This window comes from Salminus brasiliensis, chromosome 25, assembly GCF_030463535.1.
Source record: "Salminus brasiliensis chromosome 25, fSalBra1.hap2, whole genome shotgun sequence".
NCBI classification, from domain to species: Eukaryota; Metazoa; Chordata; class Actinopteri; order Characiformes; family Bryconidae; genus Salminus; species Salminus brasiliensis.
In genome coordinates this window covers 19,657,087-19,684,789 of record NC_132902.1, presented here as the reverse complement: position 1 = coordinate 19,684,789, position 27,703 = coordinate 19,657,087, and the positions used below count along the sequence as shown (strand labels likewise).

Sequence of the window (27,703 nt, the reverse complement as noted above, 5' to 3'; positions counted from 1 at the left end):
ATTTTAGTAAGTACACAATCAGCAAATAATTACTGCTTTAAAATGATACATTTAATTAAGATTTTATAGTTTATTTTCGAGATTTTATAAGCAACCTTTAAGGACTTTAATTGTGAAATGAAAAAACCTAATTATAAATGTTTTTGTATTTTAGTAAGTACACAATCAGCAAATAATTACTGCTTTAAAATGATACATTTAATTAAGATTTTATAGTTTATTTTCGAGATTTTATAAGCAACCTTTAAGGACTTTAATTGTGAAATGAAAAACCTAATTATAAAAATAATACTTTTTTTGTATTTTATTTGTACTACTGTTTTCTGTGAGGATAAACATTAATAAATAGACAATCAGCAAATAATTACTGCTTTAAAATGATACATTTAATTACGATTTTATAGTTTATTTTCGAGATTTTACAAGCAACCTTTAAGGACTTTAATTGTGAAATGAAAAAACCTAATTATAAATGTTTTTGTATTTTAGTAAGTACACAATCAGCAAATAATTACTGCTTTAAAATGATACATTTAATTAAGATGTTATAGTTTTTTTTCGAGATTTTATAAGCAACCTTTAAGGACTTTAATTGTGAAATGAAAAACCCTAATTATAAAAATAATACTTTTTTTGTATTTTATTTGTACTACTGTTTTCTGTGAGGATAAACATTAATAAATAGACAATCAGCAAATAATTACTGCTTTAAATGTTACGTTTAATTATGATTTTATAATTTATTTTCGAGATTTTATAAGCAACCTTTAAGGACTTTAATTGTGAAATGAAAAACCCTAATTATAAAAATAATACTTTTTTTGTATTTTATTTGTACTACTGTTTTCTGTGAGGATAAACATTAATAAATAGACAATCAGCAAATAATTACTGCTTTAAATGTTACGTTTAATTATGATTTTATAGTTTATTTTCGAGATTTTATAAGCAACCTTTAAGGACTTTAATTGTGAAATGAAAAACCCTAATTATAAAAATAATACTTTTTTTGTATTTTATTTGTACTACTGTTTTCTATGAGGATAAACATTTATAAATAGACAATCAGCAAATAATTACTGCTTTAAATGATACGTTTAATTATGATTTTATAGTTTATTTTCGAGATTTTATAAGCGACCTTTAAGGACTTTACTTTTGGAGGGAGAGACGCGGTGGTCCATCTTGGAGGTTGCGCTGCCTTCACACACAGCGCTGTTGTTGGGGAAGTTCGTAGAGCTGTGCTAGCGTCTTGAAGGCGAGGTAAATTAGTGAAAACAGTCCTATTACTACACCTGTAGTCTATCATCCTATCAGTGAGACTTGACTGAGTGTGGAGAATTGTGTCATGTTCTGTTTAACAGGACTTTTATGTTAGCTAGGTGTTATTTATTCTGTTTAGTTAGCTAGCTATAGCTAATGCTGGCTAACCGTTCTTGTATCGCTACCAGCTACTACTGTAGCTAACTCTACATTTAATGCGGATTGGTCCGCGGTGGGCGTTTGAGTTAGCTAGCTAGCTAGCATGTTTAGCTTAGCTTCTTTGAGCTTTGCTTGTTGTAAGTTAATCTTAATATAGCTAGTTAGCTTTAGCGTAGCTAGCTAGCCAGCCCGTCCGGTTTTGACAGTGCTGGCAGGTAGATGAAGTTGGGCTCTGGCTCGTCGTATACTTGTCTATAACTAGCTAGTGCTAGCTAGCTGCTTCACTGCAGCTGGTTAGTTAGTTAGCTAGCTAGCTAGTTAGCACTGGCTAAGTTGCCCAGGTGATGGCTGGCTGGCTGGCTGGCTGGCTGGCTGGCTGGATGGCTGGCTGGATGGATGGCTGACTGGCCGGCTGACTGGCCGGCTGGCTGGCTGGCTGGCTGACTGGCTGGCTGGATACTTGTCATGGCAGTAGTGTGAGGCAATAAGCTGGCTAGGTAAGTAGACATGCAGTAAGTAAACATGCCTTTGACCTGGCTCAGCAGCTGGCTTTCCACCCTACTCTTGGTGACTAGTAAACTTGGCTAGTCTTGGTGACCAAGTGTTTACTGTCCACACCGAAATGGACCACCACTGTAGCCAGGTAGCTGTACAAGTGCTGTTTTAGGAGGATCTGTTCTTTTTGTGTCAGTATTAATGTTCATAAGCCAAAACAGGCCTTGTTGTTTACATTAGCTAGGTAGGTTTTACAGCTGAAGGTGGGGATAGTTGTGTGTAAACCCCTCAAGCTATAACCTGTTCGTACCCTGGCTCGGTTAGTCGCTAGAGGACTGGCTTGGTCAGCAGGTCTGTTCAGCTGGGGTAGCGGTGGCTCACTAGTTTTAGAGCACAGGGTTGTGGGTTCGATATTCTGGCTCGGTGAGCTACCACTGTTGGGCCTTGAGACGGGCCAACCGCTCCGGGCATGTGTACTTACTGTCAGTGTGTGTGTGTTCGATCACTAGTGTGTGGGTGTGGGCCTTGAGCATGCCTAAGTACACATGCCCACCGCTCCGGGCATGTGTACTTACTGTCAGTGTGTGTGTTCGATCACTAGTGTGTGGGTGTGGGCCTTGAGCATGCCTAAGTACACATGCCCACCGCTCCGGGCATGTGTACTTACTGTTTGTGTGTGTGTGTGTGTGTGTGTGTGTGTGTTCACTGCACAGATGGGTTGAACAGTGAATATGCTTAAAGAGTCTGGGTTTGATACCCAGTTTCACAAGACCACTTTTGGGGCCTTGAGTAAGGCCCTTAACCTCTCAAGTCATTGGACATTGGAAATGTGTTTTGTGGAGTGATCAGCCTCCTTTCTATATGGTAGTCTGACGAGTCTGGGTTTGGTGAAAGCCAGGAGAATGTTACCTGCCTGACTGCATTGTGTCAGCTGTAAAGTTTGGTGGAGGAGGGATAATGCTATGAGGTTGTTTTCCAGGAGCTGGCCTAGTCCTCTTAGTTCCAGTGAGGGGAAAAACGTAATACTTTAGCATACCAGGACATTTTGGAGATTTGTATGCGTCCAAGGCCAGTTTTTGTTCCAGATTGATTTTCAGAGTTTGGTGTGGAAGAACTTGACTGACCCGCATAGAGTCTGTCAACCTTCACACCTTCAGGATGAACTAGAACGGAGATAGCGAGCCAGGCCCTCTTGTGCAACATCAGTGTCTGACTTCACAAAATGATCTTCTGGGTGCATGGGCAGAACTTTACACAGACATACTCCAAAATCTTGTAAAAAAAGCCTTCCCAGAAGAATGGAAGCTGTTTTGGCTTCAAAGAGGGGACGGACTCCATATTAATGCCAATGGATTTAAAATGGGAGCTCATAAAAGCTCCTGTAGGTGTATGTGTGGGTGTCCCAATTTGTTTCATTTCGTCCATACGGTGTATCTGGCTTCCTACCCAGTGAGCTGGCTCTCTTTTGGTTATTTGTTTTGGTAAGTTTGGAAAGTCGCTAGAAGATGGTCTTGGTCAGTCTTCGTCAACATTAATGTTCAATTGGGGCAGTGGTCTTTCGCTGGTTCGAGTGCTGGGTTATTGATCACATGGTTGTGGGTCCGATACTGAAGTTCACTAATTTGCCTCTGTTCAGGTCCATAACTCTCTCCCAGCGCTCTGACCCAGGCTTTCTAAGTTGGGATATGAAAATGAGGCAGTGTGAAGGTCAGTCTCAGCAGCAAATGTTGAGGAATATAGGCTAGATCAGTGTATTTGAATCATCCTCACTTAAGCTAATGTGTTCGTGTAACGTTGTTTGGTTTAAGCCAGGGGTGGGCAAAGAGGGCCAGATTCCAGCACAGTTTATTCATTTCCCTTTTCTAACAGATCTATTAAACCTGGCAATTAACATGTGAGTTGAATCAGCTGTGCTGGAGCAGGAAAAGCACAAAACAGCAGGATACGGCCCTTCAGGACCCAAATTACCCATTCTCTCTCTGTAAGTAACGTGGATCAGTACAGTTCTAGTGCAGTTGGTGTTTTTTCAGCTCTGCAAGTCAGTTGATTTAAAGATTGTCTTCTGTCTGGTGTCCTCGCATTTCTATTGGTCCATTCATCATGAAATTGTGATTCAATATAAAGAACAACCACTAGGTTCAAATGGAGATGCACTGTTTTTGCTGGACAGCAAAGCTATGGAAGCAGGCATGAGCAATATGATAGTTTATCATATCGTGGTACACAATATGCTTTTCTAAGCATTTCAAGGATCTCGTTAGTGCTTAAAGAACACTGATCAGCTGCACGTTTCATGACAGTGTAATTAGTCTGAATTCATTGGGTGAAGTGCAGCACATTGTGAATAAGAATCACTATTTCGTTTGGGAGAGCTTTTGTTTGGTTTATTTGGGATATTTCAATGAGCAGAGGACACATTCGCTCACCTAACCAGCCTTCTAGCACCACTGGAGCTACATGTTACATAACAACTTGAACATATTTCTGTGAAACAGTGGCTGAATGTAGTCTAATCCCGTACCTGAAGCAGCCCAGAATGCAAGGTACTAGCCAACTGTAGTGGCAATGTTTTCTCAGAGGTGAGCTAAGCCAGCTCCTCCCTTGTTTGTGAAAACCTAATTAGTAGAAATGTTCTACTTCAAGTCAAGTTTATTTATATAGTGCTTTTAACAACGGGCGTTGCCACAAAGCAGCTTCAACTTTCACCGCAGGGCCCTGGAGGCCTGGTGTCCAGCACACTTTAGGGATTTAATTGACAGGACTTCACCTGGTTGGACCATGATTGTTTACCAGGTGCTGTGAGTGTTTTTGAGGAGGGAGATCCCCAAGCTGTGCTGGACAAACGGCCCTGCAGGACCTAAGGTGAAGAGCCATGGCCTGCTTCGTTTTAGCGATGAGAAAGTATGAGTAAAAGCACTTGTCAGTGCCATCGTTGTCGTTGTTTATATGGTCCACTTTTAACCCTACTCCAAGGCTCTTAAACCACTATTCTAGGGGAAATGCTGGGAACCATTAGTGTTTAGTGAGTCACGTAATCACATGGAACAAAGTTGTATTTTTAGCATTGAATCATATGTGGCCTTCAATATTATGCCGCAGGACTATGTATAGTAAAAGGTCCTTCCTCTTAGTTCTCATGACCGAAGCCCAGGATGCGGGTACAAAATAGGAAGAGACCACTTCCTAAAACACCATGCAGTTCAACTTTCACCTGTTTTCATTGTGTTTTGGAGGAGATTTTATGGCTCATCTTGGATTTGGGTGTATATTGACACTGGCACTGGCAGCTGGCTGTTCAGGCTTGGATAAGTTAGCTAGCAGGCTAAACACCACAGGATGGACTGTGTTCCAGTGAACTGAGGACAAACTGGAGGATGAGGCATCATACCTGAGATCAAAGTCAGGAGTGAATGGTCTCAGGAGTGTTTTCAGAAGTCTTCAGGTACATTTTAGTAGACTGGTTCATTCAGGTGGACTTGTCTTTCAGTTGAACTGCGGAGGGCTTGTGGTTTCTTTTGCATGTGACACAATCAGTGAGCACCCACAAGACCCCCATCCTGTGGCTCTCTTAAATATACATGGGGAAATAAGCTTATTAGATGGACACAGAACAGAAATTGTGACACATCAAATCACATCCTCCTTTTTAAATACCATTATATCACCCAAACCTCATTTTCACAATATTATTGTGTTATTTTTTTTATTTTTTAGAAAATACAAAATGGAGCTGGACAATATGACTATATATGAATTTTTTTATCGTGGTACACAATATGCTTTTATGAGTGTATTGTGAATATCGTCAGTGCTTAAAGAACACTGATTAACTGACAATTCATTACAAAGAGGCTAATCAGTCTTATTTAATACAGTAGAGTGAGTCATATTTTAAGTAAAAATCACAGTACTCAGTATGAGCGAGTATTTGGATAGCAGTTTTTTGTTTTTTTATTTACGCTGCTGGTGCATTTAGTCTACATGACAAAATATTGCAATAAATGTTGTGTATCATAAAAAATATCTTAAAATATCATGATATACATTTTTTGCGTATCGCCCAGCTCTAATGCAACACTTACCTGCAGCTGTAGATTTTAAAACTACTATCCAAATACTAGGGATGCACCGAATATTTAGTCTGATCAAAAAGACCATTCACGAAACCCAATTCTCTCATCATAACCAAGTTCATGTATCGGTATCTGTATTGGAACAGAAAAAGATGTATCTGTGCATCCCTACCAAATACTCTCCCATACTAAATACAGTGCTTGTACTCCATCCAGTTTAACAGGGCTAATTATCCTCTCTGTAAGGAAGCGCGCTGTTGTATCAATGACTGTATCGATAATACGGCTTTATAAATATATTACAATAGCAGAATTGATCACAATACTATGAAATATCATCTTTCTTACCCCTACCCTGCATCAAAAAAACAATGCAGGGCTTTGAACTAACCCCCAAAACATTGCTAAGTGTGACAAACATCAGCGAGTAGTGATTGTGGCGTTTGTGAGGGTTTGTTTCTTAGTGTGCTGAACCGTGTGGAAGTGGGCGATTTTGTTGCTGGACATTGTTTGCATGTCCTCCTAACAGCAGAGGTACTTTAGTTCAGTGACAGTTCAGATATTCGGATGGATGGATATTTAAGCTTCTCATTCAGTGTGTCAAATGTTGCTTTCAGTCACAGTGTGTGGCAACAGATGACCTGTCTTTTGAGCGGTCATATATAGTTCATTGGGCAAAGGTAACAATCCACTGATAAGTTGTACAGGACATTGGACTTGGAAGGTGTAGTGGGGTCATTTTAGGTTGGTTTCAGTGTGATTTTTGATGAATGAGCAATTTCGATTATCAATTTGATGAGAATCTTTATTGGCGAACCTTTTATTGGAAGTTCATTCAGATGTTAAAAAGTCCCCAGATTAGAAGTGCGTCTTAAAACAAGAGTTCAGCAAAAATCTAATTAGCTCAGTTTTTCCCCTTAGTCCAGATGTTGTCGGTCAGCCAAAACCTTTTATGTCGGAAGTTTGCTTCCTTCGTTTTACACTCTAGCCACAAGGCTAATGAAAACTTTATGGCTGGTATAAAAGTCTTCATTACTTGTTCGCTAAACTAGCCATGTAGCTGCAGTGCAAGGCTGAAAAGCAAAACTCCGACACCAAACACAGGCCCAACACCACAGGTGACCTGAGTAGGCAATGCCTCCTCAGTTTAAATTGGGCAAATTTCCTAGCTGAGCAAGCCGCTTAGACATTTCAGATGATAGTGTGATATAAATAAGATGTCTGATATGACTGTGTGCTACCGTTCTTAGTTTGGTTCATTTCCTGTGTTGTACATTCACAGGACAAAAAAAAATGTAATTGCTTCAAGCGGTGACTTAGATGAACTACTTTTGGTTCCATAAAGAACGTGTGAGTTTGTAATGGAGATGTATGCATGTGAAGAACCTTTAAATTGGTATACATATATATTTTTTTGTTTTGTTTTGTTTTTTTTAGACCTGTAAAAGATTTGTTGTGGCTCAAAGAACCATTGGAAGCACCATTATTTTGAAGTATCTCTGTAAAGCTATTTTACCCAACCCAAGTATCCAAGTTTCTATGTGTCTAACTGGTATCTTTAATATTACAGACTATCCAAATTCAAGCTGTGTTAACTATCAAAAATGAGTCACCTGTAACTAGTTAAGTTTGTGCTCCTCTCAGTAACACCTGGTCACTTCATGCGTCTTGAGTATCAGGATCATATCTAGAGAAGGCCAAACCCCGTAGAGACTGTTTACACCTGGTGTTAACGTTTTTGGCGTTGTAAACACTGTTCCCAAAACGCATTGTGATCGGAGTACGATCGGATCACTCTAACCACATTTTAGAGGTGGTCAGAAACGGATTTCACCCACAGTATTGGTTTTCTGTGATCGGTTTCTGACAGGCAAGCGGAAATATGTTAATAGAAAAACTACAAATTACTACTACTTCTGGCTAACCGATAGATAAGGGTAGTATTACAGAGTTTGGTCCCATGCAGTTGAAATAGTCCTTTTCTCTCAGAGCCGTTACAGGAATCTATTGTTCAGAGGTATTGTAGAACCGCCACCGTTACTCTATACTGTTCACAGTCTCCAAGAGCAGGACTTTTGATGAGAAACTGATCTTCGCTGGAAGTAAAATAGAAATGATGTACACATCAGTGTGCTTATTACACAGGGAAGTAAAATCAGATTTCATCCGATTATGCTGGGGACATATTTTAATGACCAGTGTAAACAGAATGTAAACAGGTGTAAACAGGCCTATAAAAGTGCATGTGTAATCGCAACTAAGATGCATTTAAGAGATATGAATACGATCACTCAGACTTCAGGAAGTGGTCTGAGATGCATTAGAGCCACTTGTTATAGCAGTCACACTTCATCTCTGCAACCCCTCCCAGTATAATTGAAAAGACAGTTATAATTGCCGCAATCTGATTTCAGTCAGACTAACCAGAGACTCATTTGAGTAGAGTGTAAAAGCATGCGGCTAAAATGTTTAATGACCAGGTGTAAATGGTGTCTAAGTCCTTTCGCCCCTTGTCTACTTTGTCCAGCCATTGCACCTGACTCAAACTACACCTTCTAATGTCATTTTTATGATTGTGAGACCAAAAACAGTGTCTTATCTTGAGCGCAAAGCTCCAAAGAGGCGTCTCCGTTTAAAATGTAACGCTGTAGTGTCATCTCCCCTGCTGAACTGCACTGTGTGTGTGTGTGTGTGTGTGTGTGTGTGTGTGTGTGTGTGTGTGTGTGTGTGTGTGTGTCAGCTTCAGACAGTGACATAACCTGGACTTTGACCTGTTTGTGGCTGGTTGTGAAGGCATTGGGGAATGAAGTAAGAGTACAGAGCTGGTAGAGAGCGAACACAGCCCTAGACTGTGTGGTTATTCCGAAGTGTCATTTACAGACTCCTTTTTTTTTTCCCCTCCCACAGCTGTCTCTGTTTGACATAGTGAACATTAGTGGCCCTACGGGTGCTTGAAGACCTCTCTGAAGTACTTTGCAGAGTGCTGACTTGAATTGAAAACTTGTAAATGGATCATCTGCCTTGAGCTTTGTACCTTGAGCACCTTCAAAAAAAATCTTAAAATGTGTGTAATACTGCAGTATTACTGTCATTAGGAGAGACAGTTGAGCTTGAAGACAGAGACAGGTTGACCTAAGGGAAATGCATGAATAGATCAATGATCGATATTGATGAGAGAACTGAAGCTAACGATCCATTGCTGGAGTTTAACAGGTATTATATTATTGCATTATCAATCCCACATGCCTGTAAGTACACTAGATTCACCTGAAACCAGTTTTAGAAAAGTTGGTAATAGCTGTAACCAATCTTGCCGTCTTGGAAATGTGTGCGAGAGGTGGTTTTGGAGTCACGCTTTTACAGGAAGAGGCGGCTTGAGCCTACAGGGATTTCATAGCCATGTAAACGACCGATAGTAACCTCATTCTCTCGCTGTCTCTCTCTTTTCTCCCCCTCTGTCCCTCCCTCCCTTTTAATTTCTTTCTCACTCTCTTTCTTTTACTCTTGCAGTATCCTGCTGAAGCTTTGCTCAGGCGCTTGGGCCATACAACTAAAAAAAAAAAAAAAAAAAGAAGCTTATTTTCCCTCCTTTCCTCGTCTTTGTCGCTGCTTCTCTGCCTGTCCCCGCTATCTGCCATCTCTCTCTCTCTCTCTCTCTCTCTCTCTCTCTCTCTCTCTCTCTCTCTCTCTCTCGCGCTGTCCTCTGCAGCTGGGACAGGAAAAGCGTCCTCAGGAGTGGAGTTTCCCCTGACGGTGTCCAGAGTGTTGGAGAGGATAAACATCATGACCTGCTAGCAACATACAGAGCACGATGGACAGACAATAACAAAGAGTTACACCAGGGGTATGTGTCACTCTTACTCATAACTGCATTAATCACTGAGGCACACAGACATGCACTTCACTTATTTCAGGGAAAAGACACACTGAGTTTAAGCCAAGTGTGTGAAGCCCCTTTTTTTTTTTTTTTTTTTTTTTTTTTTTTTTTTGGTTGAGTCTCTTTTCATTCATTCCCTGCAGTTTGTTCTGTGGAGCTACAGAGTATATGTGGTGATATTCTCATGGTTTTTAGACCATAATCTTAATATTTTGGTTTTAATACCAACAAAACAAAAACTATTCTACAATCAGATTTTAGCATTTCTTCAAAGTAGAATATTCTGGTTCTGTATTGTGCCTGGTACTGTACTGGGTTTTGTTCTTTGACAGTACATTGTGTTCCATGTATATATTTCGTTTACCTTGCACTGCAAGAATAAACTTATAGTGTTCTGCCACAATACACACCAATATTAATGCCAAAATACCAAAATTAATATAATAATAATAATAATAATAATAATAATCAATTTAGTTTATATAATTTCCTTTAAATATTTGTAATTTGGTCTTTTTTTAGGCAGAGTATGACTGAAGCAGAGTAAATGTCATTTAAACAGCAAGTCTTTCTCAATCATACACTTGTTTTCTGATGAATGACCATCTTTAATCTTACATTTTTTTGTTTATTGCTTATACATCATAGGGACAAAAGTATTGGGACACCTACAGGCGCTCTTATGACATCCCATCCCATTCTGAATCCCCCTTTGCAGCTCTAACAGCAGGTTCGGAGCTCTGCAGTTATTGAATCTGCAGAGCGTTGGAAACTTATGCACTATGCTCCTCAGCACTGTACAGCCCTGCTCTGTAACTTTACAGGGTCTGGTGCTGTGGTTCCTGATGGGGCAGTGATAGCTCAGCTGTTGGTGCTCCAGACTGTTCATGACAGGTTGTGGTATGATGCTCTGGCTTGGCAAGCCACCACTGTTGGGCCCTTTGGCAAGGCCTTTCTCTGCAGCAATGACTGCCCACCGTGTGCTCACTGTCCACTGTGTGTGTTTCATTGGTGTATATGTGTGTGTGTTCACTGCACGGATGGGATAAAGGTGGAAGCCAAATTCCACCTGTGTCCTACACAAATGGTAAATATGGTTGTCTTGTCTTGTCTAAAAGCTTCCATGGCTTTTCCAATAAAACCACTCACAGCTGATGGTGGAAGATCTAGGAGGGAAGCCATTTCACCAACGGACTTGTTTTTGCAATGGTGGCACCCAATTACACACAGTACCACGCTGGAATTCAGTCAGCTCTTAAGAAGCACCCATTCTTTCAATGATGTGTGTAAAGGCAGGCTGCATGGCTAGGTGCTTGATTTTGTCCCCCTCTGGCAATGGGACTGAATTAAACACCTGAATGCAGTGATTAACAGGTGTGTCCCAATACTTTTGTCCATAAAATGTATGTATAATCACTGTATTGATGGACAGTATGAGGAAAGCTGCACCTCTTTTGGAGCTACATAATGGCACAGAGCTCCATTCATGTCCATGCTTTACAATCACAAAATAAAAGTGAAGAAATAAGGGTGAAAAAGGAATTTAAATGACCGTCAGTATTTATCCAACAACAAAAATGTATCAGGTGACAAATGTGAAGTATGATGAATAAATCTGTCAAAATATTGTTAATGTAAGTGCAGTATGTGAGACTATGGCGCAACTGCGTAGATTTGTACTTTCCTTGCGTGCCTATTTTTAGACACTATCTGAAATTTGCTTTCTACCGCTTTTTTTTTTAGATTGCTGACGGATCTCCCCCATCCTATTCAGAATTGTCATTGTAAAAATTTCTCTGCTTGTGCTTTCCCTTATCAATTTACGGTCTTCTGTAAAGGAATAGTAATTACACACTCAGCAATTTTTTTTTTTGCAATTTTGTTGATTTTAAGCATTTTCTAGCTTTCATTTCCCATTTACCCACAGGGTGTTGGTACAGCAGGCGGAGTTGATTGGAAAAATGCTGTCTCATTGAGTTGAACACTGTGTGTGTGTTTAAGGGAATTGCTTACAACCATGTAGCTGTGCATAGATTCCCACGCTGCTGAAAGAATGACTATGCAAAATAGAGCCTGTGTTTGATAGAAAGTCACTCATGTTTATTGAACCATAGTTTTGTTGGTCATGTTGAATTTTCTGACTCATGACCACACTCATGCATGTTGCAGTTTTCACTGGAGAGGTTAATTGGGGATTCATGGTCTCTACCACTAAGCCTGAGTGCATTTGATGGCCATGTTTGTAGTCTTAAGGCTTTTAACTGTGGTAGTATTTAGCTTTAATGTGTACTTAAAGATTTGGCAATTGTTCAAAGTCGTATTTAGATGAAGATTTGTTCGGTGGACATAAATACATCTACAGTCAAGCTGATCAATATATTGATAATGACCGTTTGGAAATCCTTTGTAGTCAATGACTACCTGAAGTCTGAAACCTGTAGACATCACAAGATGCTTGGATTCTTCCCTGATGATAATGTACCAGGCTTTTAGTGTAGGTGTTTTCAGTTCCTGCTGGTTTCTAGGGCATGTTACCTTCAGTTTTGTATTCAGTAAGTGAAATACATACTTGTTTAAATTGAGATCAGGTGATTGATTTGGCCTTTGTAGAATATTTCACTTCTTTGCCTTCTGAAACATCATGGGTTGAACCTGCAGCATGCTTCAAGTCCTTGTCCATCTGCGTTTTTAAGATTGTTGGGGCAAATTTAACTGAATCTAAGCAGATAATAAAGCCCTGTGCACTTCAGATTTTGTCAGCATTCATACTAGAGCTGGACAATATGATGATATTTTACAGTATCGTGAAAAGTGTTATTGTCGCAATGACTATGCTTTTCTAAGCATATTGTGGATACCGTTAGTGCTTAAGAAACACTGATCAAGTTTCACTACAAACAGTGTAATTAGAGTGGTTTAATTCAATGAAGAGCAGCAGATGTTGAATAAAAATAACTGCACTCGGTACGGGAGAGTATCTGAATAGTAGTTTTTAAGAATCTATTGCTACTGATTGTGTATAGTCTGTGATTACATATATCGTGATTAGTATCGTGTATCGCAAAACATGTCTTTAAATATCGTGATGTAGTATTTTTACCATATTGCCAAGCCCTAATTCACACTCTTGATAAATATAAGAGAACCAGTTCCACCGACAGCCTTACATGCCCATGCCACAACACTACCTACATCATGCTTAACACATGAGACTGATCATGAGCAGTTCCTTAATTTTTTTTATTTATATTATATTATATTGGTCTCCTCTGTCCTAAAGATGTTTTTCCAGAGCCGTACAGATGATTTTTGATCTCTCTTCGTGACCTATGTCTTAAACATATCTAGAGGACATTTTTAAGGAATGTACATTTTACATTTATGATGTTTAGCTGACTCTCTTATCCAGAGGAATTATTACAATTATTGTATTACAGAGGTGGGCCAGTGTAGTGTTAGGCGTCTTGCCCAAGAACTCTTATTGGTGTAGCGCAGCATAGTCATCTGGAATCAAACCTCAATCTCCCACATGGTGCGGTAGCTCATTGGCAGGTAGTAGTTTTGTCTGTTGCGCCACATTAACCACTTGAAAAAACAACAACAATATTTTTACAAGTTTAAGCCTATGAAAATCTCAGGGCATCTCAAGAACTTTTGAGTTAATGGACATTTGTCTTTGGTTTCTTAGGCGCAGTGTTGGTCCGTTATGACAAGCTACTGTGCGGAAGATGACAACCCTTTCTACGACTGATATCAGTGATGTTGGTCATGGTAAGAACATCCTGCACAAACTATTGGTTTCAGTCTCACTCTTACACATCTAGTCAATTATCTGTGGTCAGGGCTTGTACAAATATGGCATAGTTCTCTAGAAATTATTTATGTAGTTGTATTGCTATGTCTAATTCTCTTTTGAAATTTCTTATTTCCCCTAATTGCTCTGTGTAAGTGAGGGTGGGGAGTCAAGTGTGTGTGTGTGTGTGTGTGTGTGTGTGTGTGTTTCATTTTTTGCTTCCCTCCCTTTCCTTCCCCACGGTAGGAGTTTACACTGTGTATGTTCTGAATTTATGTTAAAGCATTGTCTGTGTTCCCCTGCAGGGGAGAGTCTGGGCTGTGTCACTGAGGAGGGCTGTTCAGTAGCAGAAGTGAAACATGAGGTTCATTCTTCTTCAAGTCAGCCAGCTTCGTTCTCCAGTTCTCCTAAGGAACTGAACGACACACTGCCCATGGAACCCAGCGACATCAAACTGGACCCCTCCACCGACACACCTGCTCCAGGTATGTTGGGGTGTCTGCGTACGCGTGCAGGTTGGCGTTTGTGGATGCATATCCCTGTATTTCTGTATATACTGAGTACAGGAGACTGGATTGGGATTTAATGCTGGATTAACTAGAGATTATGGTGTCTACATATATTTAGATAATTAATTGGCAGTTTTGCCTAAACTCAGGGAGAAGACCATTGTGGCACATTTTGTCTTGGCCTTTTTTTTATTTTTTTTTTAAAGACAGGTTTACTGTAGGCACACCGGGGAATGTATGTTTACGTTGCAGTGGATGGGGGTAGGTATGTGAGCCTTGAACTGAAGAGTGATCTCATGAACTGGCTATACAAGTCTTGCATAATGCATGTGCTTGGCTGCCATTCATATGAGTGTTTCTCTGACACAAAACACGTTTATTAAAAACATAAGGTTGACGGTTTGGACCAGTATGAACACTCCAATTTTTATATTCTATATATAAGTCTCTCTCTCTCTCTCTTCTGCTTGTGATTTCTATTCATTTTCTATTGACCATGAATTAGGCTCAGTTACAAAGACCCAGTGTTTCACAGCCAAGTCTGTTATAATACTGACTGACTGACTAGCACAAGCGCATAAACAACAAGACTCTAGTTAAACATGGTGTGGTTGGACCACAAACCCAGCTTTTTGCAAATGAGGCGTACAACAAAACTTCCCACAAACAGCACGGTGGTTTTCAGAAGTGATCTTTTCGTTGGTGGTGGTTATGTTTATTTGTTTATTTGGAGTTTTATTCAGGCTTGATCTAAACTTCAAACACCTCAAGGATGTTTACACCCGTTGCATTAACATGGATAACGTTCAGATTTATTTCGAATAAAAGGCCAATTTTAAGGCCAGTTGTGAACGAGATGCACAGTTCAGAAATGCGTCTGTTAAAGTTATCACGAGTACTTATGGATATTAGTTTCTCTGTGTGTGGTCGTCTAGAGAGTGTCCACACCATCTGTTAATCCACCACATTGTGGAAGCCTTCACCATTCCTCAAAGCTGCTTGTGGTCTCCGAGAGCAGTATCACATATTGTAGAGCCTGTTAGATAGTTGCAGGTGACAATCACACACACACACACACACACAATGTAAAATATAAATTCTGGGCATTTAGATGCTATCCTGATAACATACATGCTAAGGCAAAGTGTCAGCAGCCTCACTGGATTGGGCATGTCCAATATATTTGCTTTCTGTGTCAAAGTTATCATTTTCTTGTTGCATCATTTGTGTGCACACTTGTTTGCAGAGGGCCAACCGGTGAAGAGGAAGAAAGGCCCTGCTCCCAAGATGCTGGGGAACGAGGTGTGTAGCGTGTGCGGGGACAAGGCCTCTGGCTTCCACTATAATGTGCTGAGCTGCGAAGGCTGTAAGGGCTTTTTCAGACGCAGCGTGATAAAAGGAGCGCAGTACGTCTGCAAGAACTCAGGCCGCTGTGAGATGGACATGTACATGCGCCGCAAGTGCCAGCAGTGCCGGCTGCGCAAGTGCAGGGAGGCGGGCATGCTGGAGCAATGTGAGTGGCTTCCTTTTCTCGTCTCTTCCTGAGATAGAAATAAGTCAATAAGTCACTAGGTGATGCAACCTGTGCTGGAAGGAGGAACAAACTGACTTGTTTTCTTTCACTGACTACCGTTTTGAAGACACACAAGTCTGCTGGTTGACCACCTTTTCAAAATAGTGAACTGTGCTTGATTAAAAATAAATAAATAATAATAAAAGGAAAAAAAAAAAAAAAAAAAAAAAAAAATATATATATATATATACAGTGAGTCCAAGAAGTATTTGATCCCTTGCTGATTTTCTTTGTTTGCCCACTAATAAAGACACTATCCTTCTGCACTTTTAATGGTAGATATATTCTAACATGGAGAGACAGAATATCAAGACAAAAATCCAGAATATAATTTTAAAGAATATATTTTAATTAATTTGTATTTCAATGAGGAAAATAAGTATTTGATCCCTCTTGCCAAACACACTCAATACTTAGTGGCAAAGCCTTTGTTTGCAAGCACAGCGGTGAGACGTTTGTTGTAGTTAACCACAAGTTTAGCACACACACCAGGGGGAATTTTGGCCCACTCTTCTTTGCAGATCCTCTCTAAATCATGAAGGTTGGTGGGCTGTCGCTTGGCAACTCTGACCTTCAGCTCCCTCCATAGATTTTCGATCGGATTGAGGTCTGGCGACTGGCTGGGCCACTCCATGACCTTAATGTGATTTTTCTTGAGCCAATCCTTTGTTGCCTTTGCTGTATGTTTAGGGTCGTTATCATGTTGGAAGACCCAACCACGGCCCATTTTCAGATCCCTGGCAGAGGGGAGGAGGTTGTCCCTCAGGATTGTGCGGTACATGGCTCCATCCATCTTCCCAGTGATGCGGTGAAGTAGCCCTGTACCCTTGGCAGAGAAACACCCCCAAAACATTATGCTTCCACCTCCATGCTTGACGGTGGGCACAGTGTTCTTGGGGTCATAGGCAGCATTTTTCTTCCTCCACACATGGCGGGTGGAGTTGAGGCCAAAAAGTTCAATTTTGGTCTCGTCTGACCACAAAACCTTCTCCCAATAACTTGGTTCATCTTTCAAATGATCATTGGCATACTTGAGGCGCGCCTCCACACTCCTCTCTTCAGCAGGGGTACCTTTCGGGCACTGCAGGATGTGAATCCATTGTTGCGCAAAGTGTTGCCAATTGTTTCCTTGCAAACTGTGGTCCCAGCTGCCTTCAGGTCATTTGCTAACTCCTGCCGAGTGGTTGCAGGACGATTTCTGACTGTTCTCAGCATCATTGCCACCCCACGAGGCGAAATCTTCTTTGGAGCACCGGCCGAGGTCTGTTGATTGTCATGTTATACTCTTTAAACTTTCTGATAATTGCACCAATAGTTGTTACTTTCACATCCAACACCTTACTAATCTTTTTGTAGCCCATTCCAGCTTTGTGAAGGTCAACAATTCTGACTCTGAGGTCCTGTGACAGCTCTTTGGTTTTACCCATGTTGGAGACTTGAAATCTGTGTGATCTGTCTGATTCTGTGGACAGGTGTTTTTCACACAAGTGATTAGTGAGAACAGGTGGCTTCAGGTCAGGTAACAAGTTGATTGGGAGTGTCTAACTGGTCTGTAAAAGCCAGAACTGCTAATGAATACTAAGGGATCAAATACTTATTTCACTCCATGAAATACAAATCAATTAATATATATTCCTTAGATTTATTTTCTGGATTTTCTTTTTAATATTCTGTCTCTCCATGTAAGAATACATCTACCATTAAAAGTATAGAATGATCATGTCTTTATTAGTGGGCCAACGAAGAAAATCAGCAAGGGATCAAATACTTCTTGGACTCACTGTATATATATATATATATATATATATATATATATATATATATATATATATATATATATATACATACATATATATATATATGAGAGAGAGAGAGAGAGAGAAAGTATTTGGAGGCCCAAGCCATTCTTGGGTTACTTATCAAGCACATTTCTGACTTAAATATAGAAGTGTTTAAGGTTTATGGATCTGCAGAGTCTAGACGTTGGGCATTTTGGAAAGATCCAGCTTTATTTTTTTTACGTCATCAAATATGAACACGTCAAAGATGGAAATCACACGAGACACCAGTACCTACTGGTCTTAACAAAATGTAGTGTATTTGAGGAGTCCTCAAAGTAGGGCTGCACAATATATTGTTTCAGCATTGCCATCATAGTGTGCACATGTGCAGTAGTCACTTCACAGGACATGCAGTGTCTGGTGCAATGTCAAATTAAGTAAGGTGCTGCTTGACATTATGAAAATCTGCAGAGGCAGATAAGACATGTTGGATCATTGACTTTTAGCGACGTCTGGTAAAAAAAAATCTATTTTCTTAAAAATTGCAATATGTAAATCACAGAACAACTAAATATTGCAGTGTCAGTTTTTTCCCCCAATATTGTGCAGCCCTACCTCTGAGGAGCTTTTTGATTGCCTGTAGGAGGCGCTAGTTGCAGAATTAAAAAACATAGGACATACTGGTATTTCCTGTTTTTTAGCCGTTGGATCCAAAGCAATGCTGCTGATGAAGTTTGCACCAAAAACGAATGATTGGAGAAACTATTCAGTGCTCCTCTTGAGTCCTAATACATTTAATTTATTAAACCTCTCTATAGCGCATAATGTACTTTTTGATCATTTCAATTACCGAGTCAATTGCAACTGAGTCACCGGCAGCCTTGTGGGGCGCTGAAGGTTAACATTTTGTTGACATTTATTTTACACTTAAGATGTGGGATATTTGCCTGCATACATGCATGCCCACACATGCTCTGGTACTCATTGATTCGCTACTGTCTAAAGCGCGTTCCTCTGTCTTAGGTGTGCTCTCAGAGGAGCAAATTCGGCTGAAGAAAATGAAGAAGCAACATGAGGAAGAAGCGGCACGGAGCTCAGCTGTGGCAACCCCCAGCCCAGCCCCTGAGGTGGCCCCGCTGGCTCCTGAACAGCAGGATATGATTGAGAAGCTTGTGGCCATGCAGAAACAGTGCAACAAACGCTCCTTCATTGACCGACTCAAAGTCACCGTAAGTGGGCCCACAGTCCTTTACGTAAGGCTAATGATGTCAATAATAGTCATTTGTTTGGTGATGTAATCATTCAGTAATTGTGTTGTGGCTGAAATGTCACTAAAGTATATGTAATATAAATATGAAATATGTACAAAAGTATGTGGACACTTGGTCTTATGGTCTTATGACTAGATGCAAGCAAATGCTCACTGCAGTACTTCACATCTTGTAACAAAAAAAACCTTCCCTGAAGAGTAGAGGATGCTCCTTCAGAAAAAGAGGAAGAACTCATTTTTAATCCCCTTGATTTCAGAAGAAACAGTGGGTGTGCACAAAATGTGCCCATGCACTCTGTGTATGTAAGAAAGTGAATGTTCTGCCCTAGCACAGTAAACTCCCATCAGCTGTTGGTTAAAGTCGAGCTTGTTGGAATTCCCCTGTACTACATCCTGATTCACTCTATCATAGTTATGACTGTTTTCCATTGAAAACTGGAAAAAGCTTTATTATTAATAATATTATTTTTATTATTGTTTTTTCAGATTTTCATAGCAATGTTGTAGCTGGTTTTAACTTTTAATCTGCATGTTAGGCACTAATACCAGTTTATTGACATTATAGGGACAAAAGAGTAATTTTTGACCCTCCCTTTCCCCCCCTCCAGCCGTGGCCACAGAGTCAGGACCCGATGAACCGAGAGGTGCGACAACAGCGTTTTGCTCATTTCACCGAGCTGGCAATCATGTCGGTGCAAGAGATTGTAGACTTTGCTAAACAGCTGCCTGGCTTCCTGGAACTCACTCGAGAGGACCAGATCGCCCTGCTCAAGACCTCCACCATAGAGGTCAGTGTCCCAGCACGCACCTGCTTTAGCTCATGGACCATGTCACTTTTAAATGATGTTGTAATCATATTGCGTAGTGCTGCCTGCCTGTGTGTGTGTGTGTGTGTGTGTGTGTGTGTGTGTGTGTGTGTGTGTGTGTGTGTGTGTGTGTGTGTGTGTGTGTGTGTGTGTGTGTGTGTGTGTGTGTGTGTGTGTGTGTGTGTCATGTGAACATGCACACGTGGACTGATGTAGTTTACTGGGTTTGCCTCTTTGCCAATTTGTAACCACATACATTTTTAAAATGGACACTTTCTGCCCTCTAGTGGTGTCTGTGGGTCACTGCAATACTAATCTCTCCTTGTTGTGCACTGCCTGCCTGTTTTTACGGTGTTATGTAGATCATGCTGCTAGAGACATCTCGGCGCTACAACCCAGCAATAGAGAGCATCACTTTCCTCTCTCCAGACTTTAGCTACAACAAGGATGACTTTGCCAAAGCAGGTGTGTATGCATGTGAATGAACCATGTGAATTAACCAGAGCCTAGGTTTGGGTGCCATTGAAAAACGTTACACTCAGTGTGTGAGTCTATCAATCTGAATTTTGATTGGTTGTGGTTACCCTGCATTTGAAGTTGATTTGCCTGTGACCTGCAGATGTCCAAAATGACCTTTATCCTACTGGCTTTCCAATAGGGCTGCAGATCGAGTTCATCAACCCCATCTTCGAGTTCTCTAAGGGCATGAACGACCTGCACCTGGACGAGGCAGAGTATGCACTGCTTATCGCAATCAACATCTTCTCAGCAGGTCAGCCTCCCATGCAGAGAAGGTTCTGCACACATCCTGCTCTCACAGTTAGCCATCTGGCTGTGCTGGGACATGTATTCAGCAGCTAAGGAGGGGGGGGTGCTTGTACACATATAAATGTGGCGTAGTAGATGTGTTTAGGCTGTTATATTAGAATAATACACATTTAAATGTAGAAAATGCTCATTTTGATTGTTTAAATGTTTAAGCAACCGCTTTTAGCCTGGTTAAGGCCAGGTAGTCATTCACAATGGTTATTAAATGCATGGAAGACCATATGAAATATATAAAATATATCTTGGATATATTTAGATATAAATATGTAAAAAAAAAAAAAAAGAATTAATATATACATTAACATGAATTAATATTGCACTTTTGACAGTGTGCTTTTAAGGATGCCTTATATTTTTAAGGGGCCACTTATGGATTTGGGACTGTCTTTGGAAAAAAAGCCATGTACTAAGGTTATGTAAAATTGAAAAATATTGTGTTTATAAATCAGAAATATTTGATAATTGTGAATATATATATATATATATATATATATATATATATATATATATATATATATATATATATATATATATATATAGCGCTACACTGACAGTCCTAATGTATGTAATAATTATGTAAAATTCTTTTCTTAAGATCATCCATTATAGAATGGTCTGTAATTTCATGCTTGTCTGGAGGGCGCTGCCTACTACCTCTTCATTTCATTAAACAAAGCTTACTTAGCTTAAAAAAAATTGTAATTGATGATGCTGGCTGCAGTGTGGCAAGCATTTCTTGATTACTGTAATGCAGCACTGTGTTGTGTGCAGCATTTTTATTCATGTCTGGCATCCTGTACAGCGTACTTTTATGCACAAGAGAGGCTTTAAATAATCCAGAAGCCGTTTTTAGTGCTAGGTTGAGGTTTGCCTTGCAAGTGATATACTGCAGGACATCTGCTAAGAGCGTAACTGTCCTTCTTCCAAGGCACTTCTGTACTCCCTCTAATGAAATACACCATTACTGTCAATCATGTTTGATTTCTGAACCCCCTTTCTTCTGTGTGCGCGTATATGTGTTTGTGTTCTTAGACCGGCCCAATGTGCAAGACCATGATTTAGTGGAGAAGCTCCAGCAGCCGTACGTGGATGCTCTGCATTCATACATCAGGATAAAGAGACCTAATGTAAGTGCCGTCACACATGGCTCTTTCTGTTAATGCTCACTAAGTGTGCGACTGGTTGTCTTTTCTCTGCTTCGGTGGTCTGCATGACGTTTTTACAGCCGGCACAACGTCAACTTCATCTTTATGTAGCAGGCGAATGGTTTACTCATTAATTGATGGTCTTTAATAGCCTGACATTGCGTTTTGAATGCTTGCCATGAATAATTGCCAGTCATTTTCAGACCATTATTGAGCAGTGTTTTTATGAGCTTATGCTGCTAATGTTGTAAGCTTGAATTGTTAAATTATCTGCTACCAAGAGAAAACGTTACGTAAACCTCATCTCTTATGCTCTTATTTAATGTTAAGATAATAATAATTTTTAGCATCTTAGGATGCTTTAAGAAGACAGAAAGAAGGAAGAACCTCTCCATCATCATTTGTGTTGCGCGCACACACACACACACACACACACACACACACACACTAGAGCAGAGGCAGGCAACAGGGGCTGGAATCCAGCACAGTTTGCCGATTTCCCTGTTCTAACAGACCTACTCAACCTGGAAATTAACAGGTGAGTTGAATCAGGTGTGCTTGAGCAGGAAAAGCCAAAAACAATTGTGCCCAGCCTGCCAGGACCAGAAGTGCCCACCCCTGCACTAGGGGGACAATGAGCACAGGTACCTGTTGGGCAGCCCTAGCTGCGCTGGCCAGGGAGTTTAGGTGTCTTGCTTAAGGGCTCTTCAGTCGTTTCCTGGCAGTTCAAGGGATCAAAACGACAACCTTCCGATCACAAGGCTGCTTCTCAAACCTTCTGTCCATTGCTATCTGTACATTTTGTTATGGCTATTATAGCACTATATATATATATATATATATATAGTGCTGAGTCAATGACCATTCCCTGTCTTGTCTTGTATCTGCTACAGGATCACCTGATGTTCCCCCGCATGCTTATGAAGCTGGTGAGTCTACGCACCCTCAGCAGCGTGCACTCTGAACAGGTCTTCGCCCTGCGTCTGCAGGACAAAAAACTCCCACCTCTGCTTTCCGAAATCTGGGACGTCCACGAATGAACCCCTGACCAGCCCACAGGACAGAGTCGGGCAGAATCAGGGTAGTATGGGAGATGGCTGGTGGGGAGCATAGCCTCACAATGTCCTTCAGGCCCAAGATGTCTTTCTCTGTTATTGACTCAGCCTCCAGGAGCCGGGTTTTATCTTCCTCTTTCCATACTCTTGTACTCTCCTGTGCAGGATACAGTGGTCAGTGATCTGCTTTCTCAGAATGAGCTCTCCTATAGACTGTGTGGCCAGATGAGGCTTTGGGACTGCTTGGGCCCGAGCTTGGGAAAAAATTGCTTTGCATTGGCAGTACTGGTTTCAGCATTGGAGCTCTGGGATTTGGATGTTACGGACCCAGACACATGCTCACTGGAATGAATGACTACAATGACTTGTTTTGAGGTGATTGTCTTTTAGTACCAAAAGTTCTAAGCAGGTCTTGGTAATGGTCCCCGGTCTTCACTGAAATAATGATCATTGTGGCTCTCTGCTGTTGAGTCATGCTTTTTCTTTTTCTTTTTTTGCCGTAGCCACATTTCCACGGTCAGAACTCAGAAACAAATAGCTCAGAACCAAAGGGCTGTCTTGAACAAACCCATAGCTGCAGTGCATTTCCCCTTAAATACAGGCAGTTTGTTTAATGCTAATATAGACTCAGCATAGAGTTTATCAGTGTGAATTTCACATAAAATGCAAAATGGTTCACAAAATTCACAATTGGATACACCATGGTGTCTAAATTCAGTCCATGTTTCCATAAAGGAAGAAATTAGTGGCTGGAAGTGTGCCTTACATTAACATGTTACTGTTTACTTTTTCAATTTATTAGACCAAGATATGAAAACAAAAGCTGTGCTTTGTGGACTCTACAGCTCTACACCCCTGTTTGTCTAGCATCTTTCTCAAAATCTATAAAGTTCAGACATGACTATTAAGATTCTTTCTCACCATTCAGTTTTTGCCCTGATGTAAATGTTATGAACTCCCTGACATTTTTGAGATCTTTAGAGGAAGTCTATGGTGGCGTGATCTTAACAGCTTAAAGCTGTTATTGGTTTTCAAACGGTGTCATTTAAAATATTAGGGCTGTTCATTAAGTGTGAAATGTGTTGAGTGTAGAAATTGTAAGACACGTAATGTGAACGGGCCAATCTGACGTTTTTCCAGACGTTCTCTGTGGGCTAGTTGGTTCCATGTTGTGACTGTGAAAATGTGGCCAGTGTGTCAGAATTTTTTACTGGCTGATTGGTTTGATATGCCAGAGAACCTCTTCATTGGTGTTCCAACTTTCATACATACTACTTCATTCAGTTACATAAGAAGTGATTGTGCTGTTTGGATGGAGAACTCTGGCTTGGAGAGGATGTGTTGTGATAAATGCTACATACAATCTCACGTTCACTACAGAGTGAATGTGATGAACGAAACGCAATCTCTGGTTCAAATTACAAGGAGAGAAGAAAAATCCAGTGAGCCACTTACAGGGATCGGCAGGAGTCACTGGACCTGTCAACTTAAACCAGTCTGCTGCTTAACTTACAAACCTACTGGCTCGCAAGGAATTTTGTGAGAAATCCAATAACTATTAAACATAGGCCTAGGTTTAGTCCTTTGTTTTACAGCAACCGTTAATTACATTTACTGCAATTAACAGCTTACCATACCACCACTTTATTAGTTGGCTTGTTTGTAAGCACAGTGATCTCTGTGGTCTGTGTGGGAGATCTCTCTGCAACAGCAGTTTTCCTTCAGGTGTTCAGGTGGTGTTTTATAAGATACTAACAAATTCTTCTATTACTGTAAAACCTCAGTGTCCTGTTATTGTTGCAAAAACAATGGTTCGGTATAATGGGTCTTCCGGAAAAGGGGTTAAATTTGGATTTCAGTGCTATTTCTTTAATGAGATCTCCGTGTTGAACTAATGCTCTGCTCGCTTTCTGTGTGTTCTCTGCATTCCCGTCTTTAACCACTGCTTTCCATTACCAGTCAGTCGGCTTTTGCAGGGTCGTTTTTGTCGACCACTTTGTCATTTAAACTACTTGAGATCAGTGATGCATTTGTGGCGGTGATCCTCTCGATTTGAATTTGATCTTAATCGACTTTATTTATTGTTACCTTTTATTATTTTGCATTGCAGCCTCTTAGAAAATGCCCTACTCTGCCTCCGGTTAGGTGGATGATGCAGCTTTGTCCTTCCCTCAAAACAACACCGACAATGTGTAAAGACAGTAACCTCAAAAGTAGCTACTGTACAGTGGTCAGTGGTAGCTCTAATAGGAATTAGAGTAACACCAAGCACTTTATAATATGGAGGATGTTGGGCTTGGAGTTTAGGCTAGAAACAAATCAATGCAAATCTCTGTAAAATGTTACCTTATTATTATTATTGTTGTTGTTATTCCTGTTATTGTTGAGGATTCTTATTTGGCTTGTATAATTGGCTCTAGCTAATAGAAATGCCTTCACTTAAACTAAAAAGTTATATTTTTCATTCAAAGCCCCAATCAGGAATAACTGAAGCAGTGCTATGTCTTAGTAGTAGTGAATATATGCAGTTTACATTTAAAAAAAATAAATAAATAAATCATATGAAACTACATAATTGTAGCACTAAAATGAACTGATCATCGATTATTGCTGGAGATATTGTTTAATGATTAGGAATTTGGTAGTAAAGTTGGTCGCCTGTGTCAGATTTAGAATTTGTTAGAATTAGAAGCCATATAAAATATTCACCGATCTGCCATAACATTAAAACCTGCACTAATGTATGTAATAATTATTTAAAATTCATTTTAGGGTGGTCTCTAATTTCATGCCTGTCTGGAGGACGCTGCCTGTTGTGTAGGTCCTTCTTGTGCCACCAAAACATCTCTGACCCATTGAGGCATGGACTCCACAAGACCTCTGAAGGTGTCCTGTTGTTAGCAGCAGATCCTTTAAATCCTGTGAGTTGTGAGGTGGTGCCTCCATGGATCGCGTCAACAAGCCTTGAGCGCTCATCATTGAGGTTGTCCTTCCTTGGGGCACTTTTGATAGACCTGCCTGATGTTTTGGAGGTGTTCTAACTCAGTCGTCTAGACATCACAGTTTGGCCCTTGTCAGAGTTGCTCAGATTCTTATGCTTGCCCATTTGGCCTGCCTCCAACACGTCATTTTCAAGATGCCATTGTAACTAGATAACCATTGTTATTTACTTCAGTGGTTGTAATGTTGTGGCTGATCGGTGTATATAGAATATGTTGGCTTGTACTGCAAGGAAAGAAACCTAACTCAGACTTTAAGCAAATGTTAGAAATGTTAAAAAGGAACCCTTGCTTCTTAAAACATGACCTGAGAACTTGATGCCCTTCCTTTCTGCATGCTCTGTATTGATCATTTTTAAGAAATCTTTTGTTGTCAAGTGTCCATTTCTTTCACAATGTTGTTAAAATGCTATTTGAAGCTCTAATGATTAGATCTGTAGGTATTTGGTTCAAACCAAACCAGAGATTTTAAACTGAAAATGAGGACAATGCAAGGATTGTTAGTAAAGAACAGTGTTTGCTCATTGAAGTCAAATTTTGGATTAAATTCAGTGCATACTCGTGTATATTGTACAACGATGACCTGGTAATTTGTCATAACACCACTGTACATCAGTCCATAACTGTTGAAGCCCCATAAAGAAAATGATATAGCTGAATTTTACAGGCTCCATCAAAGCAGTGTTACACCTGCCTGCATTTGTTTTTCAGTCTACACTATGAAATGTGATTGCTCTTAACAGAATTGTAATGTACCAGGTGAGCATTTAGTACAGAGCTGATTGTAATAATTTATTTTTGAATGCCCTGCTGGGTAGACCTATTACTCTTTAATTAAGCTGACCTCCTGTGGTGTGGCATCAAAAGATGGTGACCTAGGAACGCAAACTTATGTTTTAACGCCTTAAGTCCTTCGATAAACTGCTTTATATGTATAAATTAAAATCTGACAAATTTTATTGTTCTGCCAGAGTATATATATATATTTGTTTGTTGAAAAGCTGAAAAATGTAGATGACTAAACACCTCAACTATTCTTTATACAGAAATATATTGACCTGAAACATGGAACTGCTCACTGTCTGTCTTTTTATTCTTCTGCAGTTTTTAATAGATTGAGTTTACCTTGTAAATAAACTTGAAAGTCCCAACAATGCCTGTTTTTCTGCCAATTTAATCGCAAAGAAAATGTGCTGAAACCCAAGCTAAAACATTTCCTGGCATGTACATTTAACAGGTTACACTATTCAGTGTTCAATATTCAGATTTGTTTCTTTTGAACAGTCGATTTCAGTTAACGAGTAGTTCAATAACTTCATTTTCCATCTGTTCATACATAGCATTTTCAAATAGGTGAGTCTGGTCTCATGCTGCGTTCAGTTTACCTTGGAAGTCGGATGTCCGAGCTGGGATGGCATCAGTTGACATCCCAATAATTGTAATAATCGAACCATATTTCCAAAAAACATTTAGCTAAAGACCTGGACCGCAGCTGGTTTAACAGTCCTTTAATATGTCCCAATTTATATGTCCCAGGTTGGCATTTGAAAGGATACAGTTGATGATTTCTCATTATACGGTATTCTGCGCATTGAAACACCATGGAAGCACGGCCACAGATAGACGTTAGACGGTACTGTGTGTTCGATTGTTTTAATGAGACACAAACAGATAGAAGTGCTAATAGACTGGAAAATGTTGATGTATGTTGTGGCCATCTTGGATTTTGAACTCCTGAGTTGGTGAAGCTCTCCCGACTTTCAGAATAGGAAATCTGACTTGTGGGGGCGCTCCAGTTGAAATGACCTACTTGGAAGTCAGCGATCATACGAAATGCAGCAACATCTCTTGAGAGGTATATTTTCTTTGAAAGCTTCTGAGAAGCTGGTGCATGCTTTCCTAACCTCAAGGCAGGGCAAGCTGTAAATGCCTCCTGGCTGGAAGCTTGTATCAACCGGTAAACATGTTCTAACTGGATCAGAATACAGCTGCTACACTCTTAAAGTAAATAACCTTCACTTGACGGTAAGGTTCTTTGCCAATTTACTGGTTTTTCACACTCCCACTTATCTGTTTC

General features: G+C 40.2%; 1 protein-coding gene across 3 annotated transcripts; it reads left to right on the top strand.

Annotated features, from left to right (window-relative positions):
- The first annotated feature begins 1,221 nt into the window (after positions 1 to 1,221).
- On the top strand, positions 1,222 to 26,780 carry nr1h3 (nuclear receptor subfamily 1, group H, member 3). Of its 3 annotated transcripts, none has more exons than XM_072671190.1 (11): positions 1,222 to 1,263; positions 9,501 to 9,834; positions 13,556 to 13,638; positions 13,966 to 14,145; positions 15,416 to 15,682; positions 18,547 to 18,752; positions 19,402 to 19,581; positions 19,962 to 20,064; positions 20,258 to 20,371; positions 21,460 to 21,554; positions 22,466 to 26,780. In XM_072671190.1, the coding sequence occupies exons 3-11, from the start codon at positions 13,596 to 13,598 to the stop codon at positions 22,610 to 22,612; spliced, it is 1,335 nt and encodes a 444-aa protein (XP_072527291.1). In that variant the 5' UTR covers positions 1,222 to 1,263; positions 9,501 to 9,834; positions 13,556 to 13,595; the 3' UTR covers positions 22,613 to 26,780. The 3 variants fall into 3 exon arrangements, with proteins under 3 accessions (XP_072527291.1, XP_072527293.1, XP_072527292.1); XM_072671192.1 differs by lacking the exon at positions 1,222 to 1,263 and adding an exon at positions 1,899 to 1,919; XM_072671191.1 differs by lacking the exon at positions 1,222 to 1,263 and adding an exon at positions 8,639 to 9,203.
- The last annotated feature ends 923 nt before the right edge of the window (positions 26,781 to 27,703 follow it).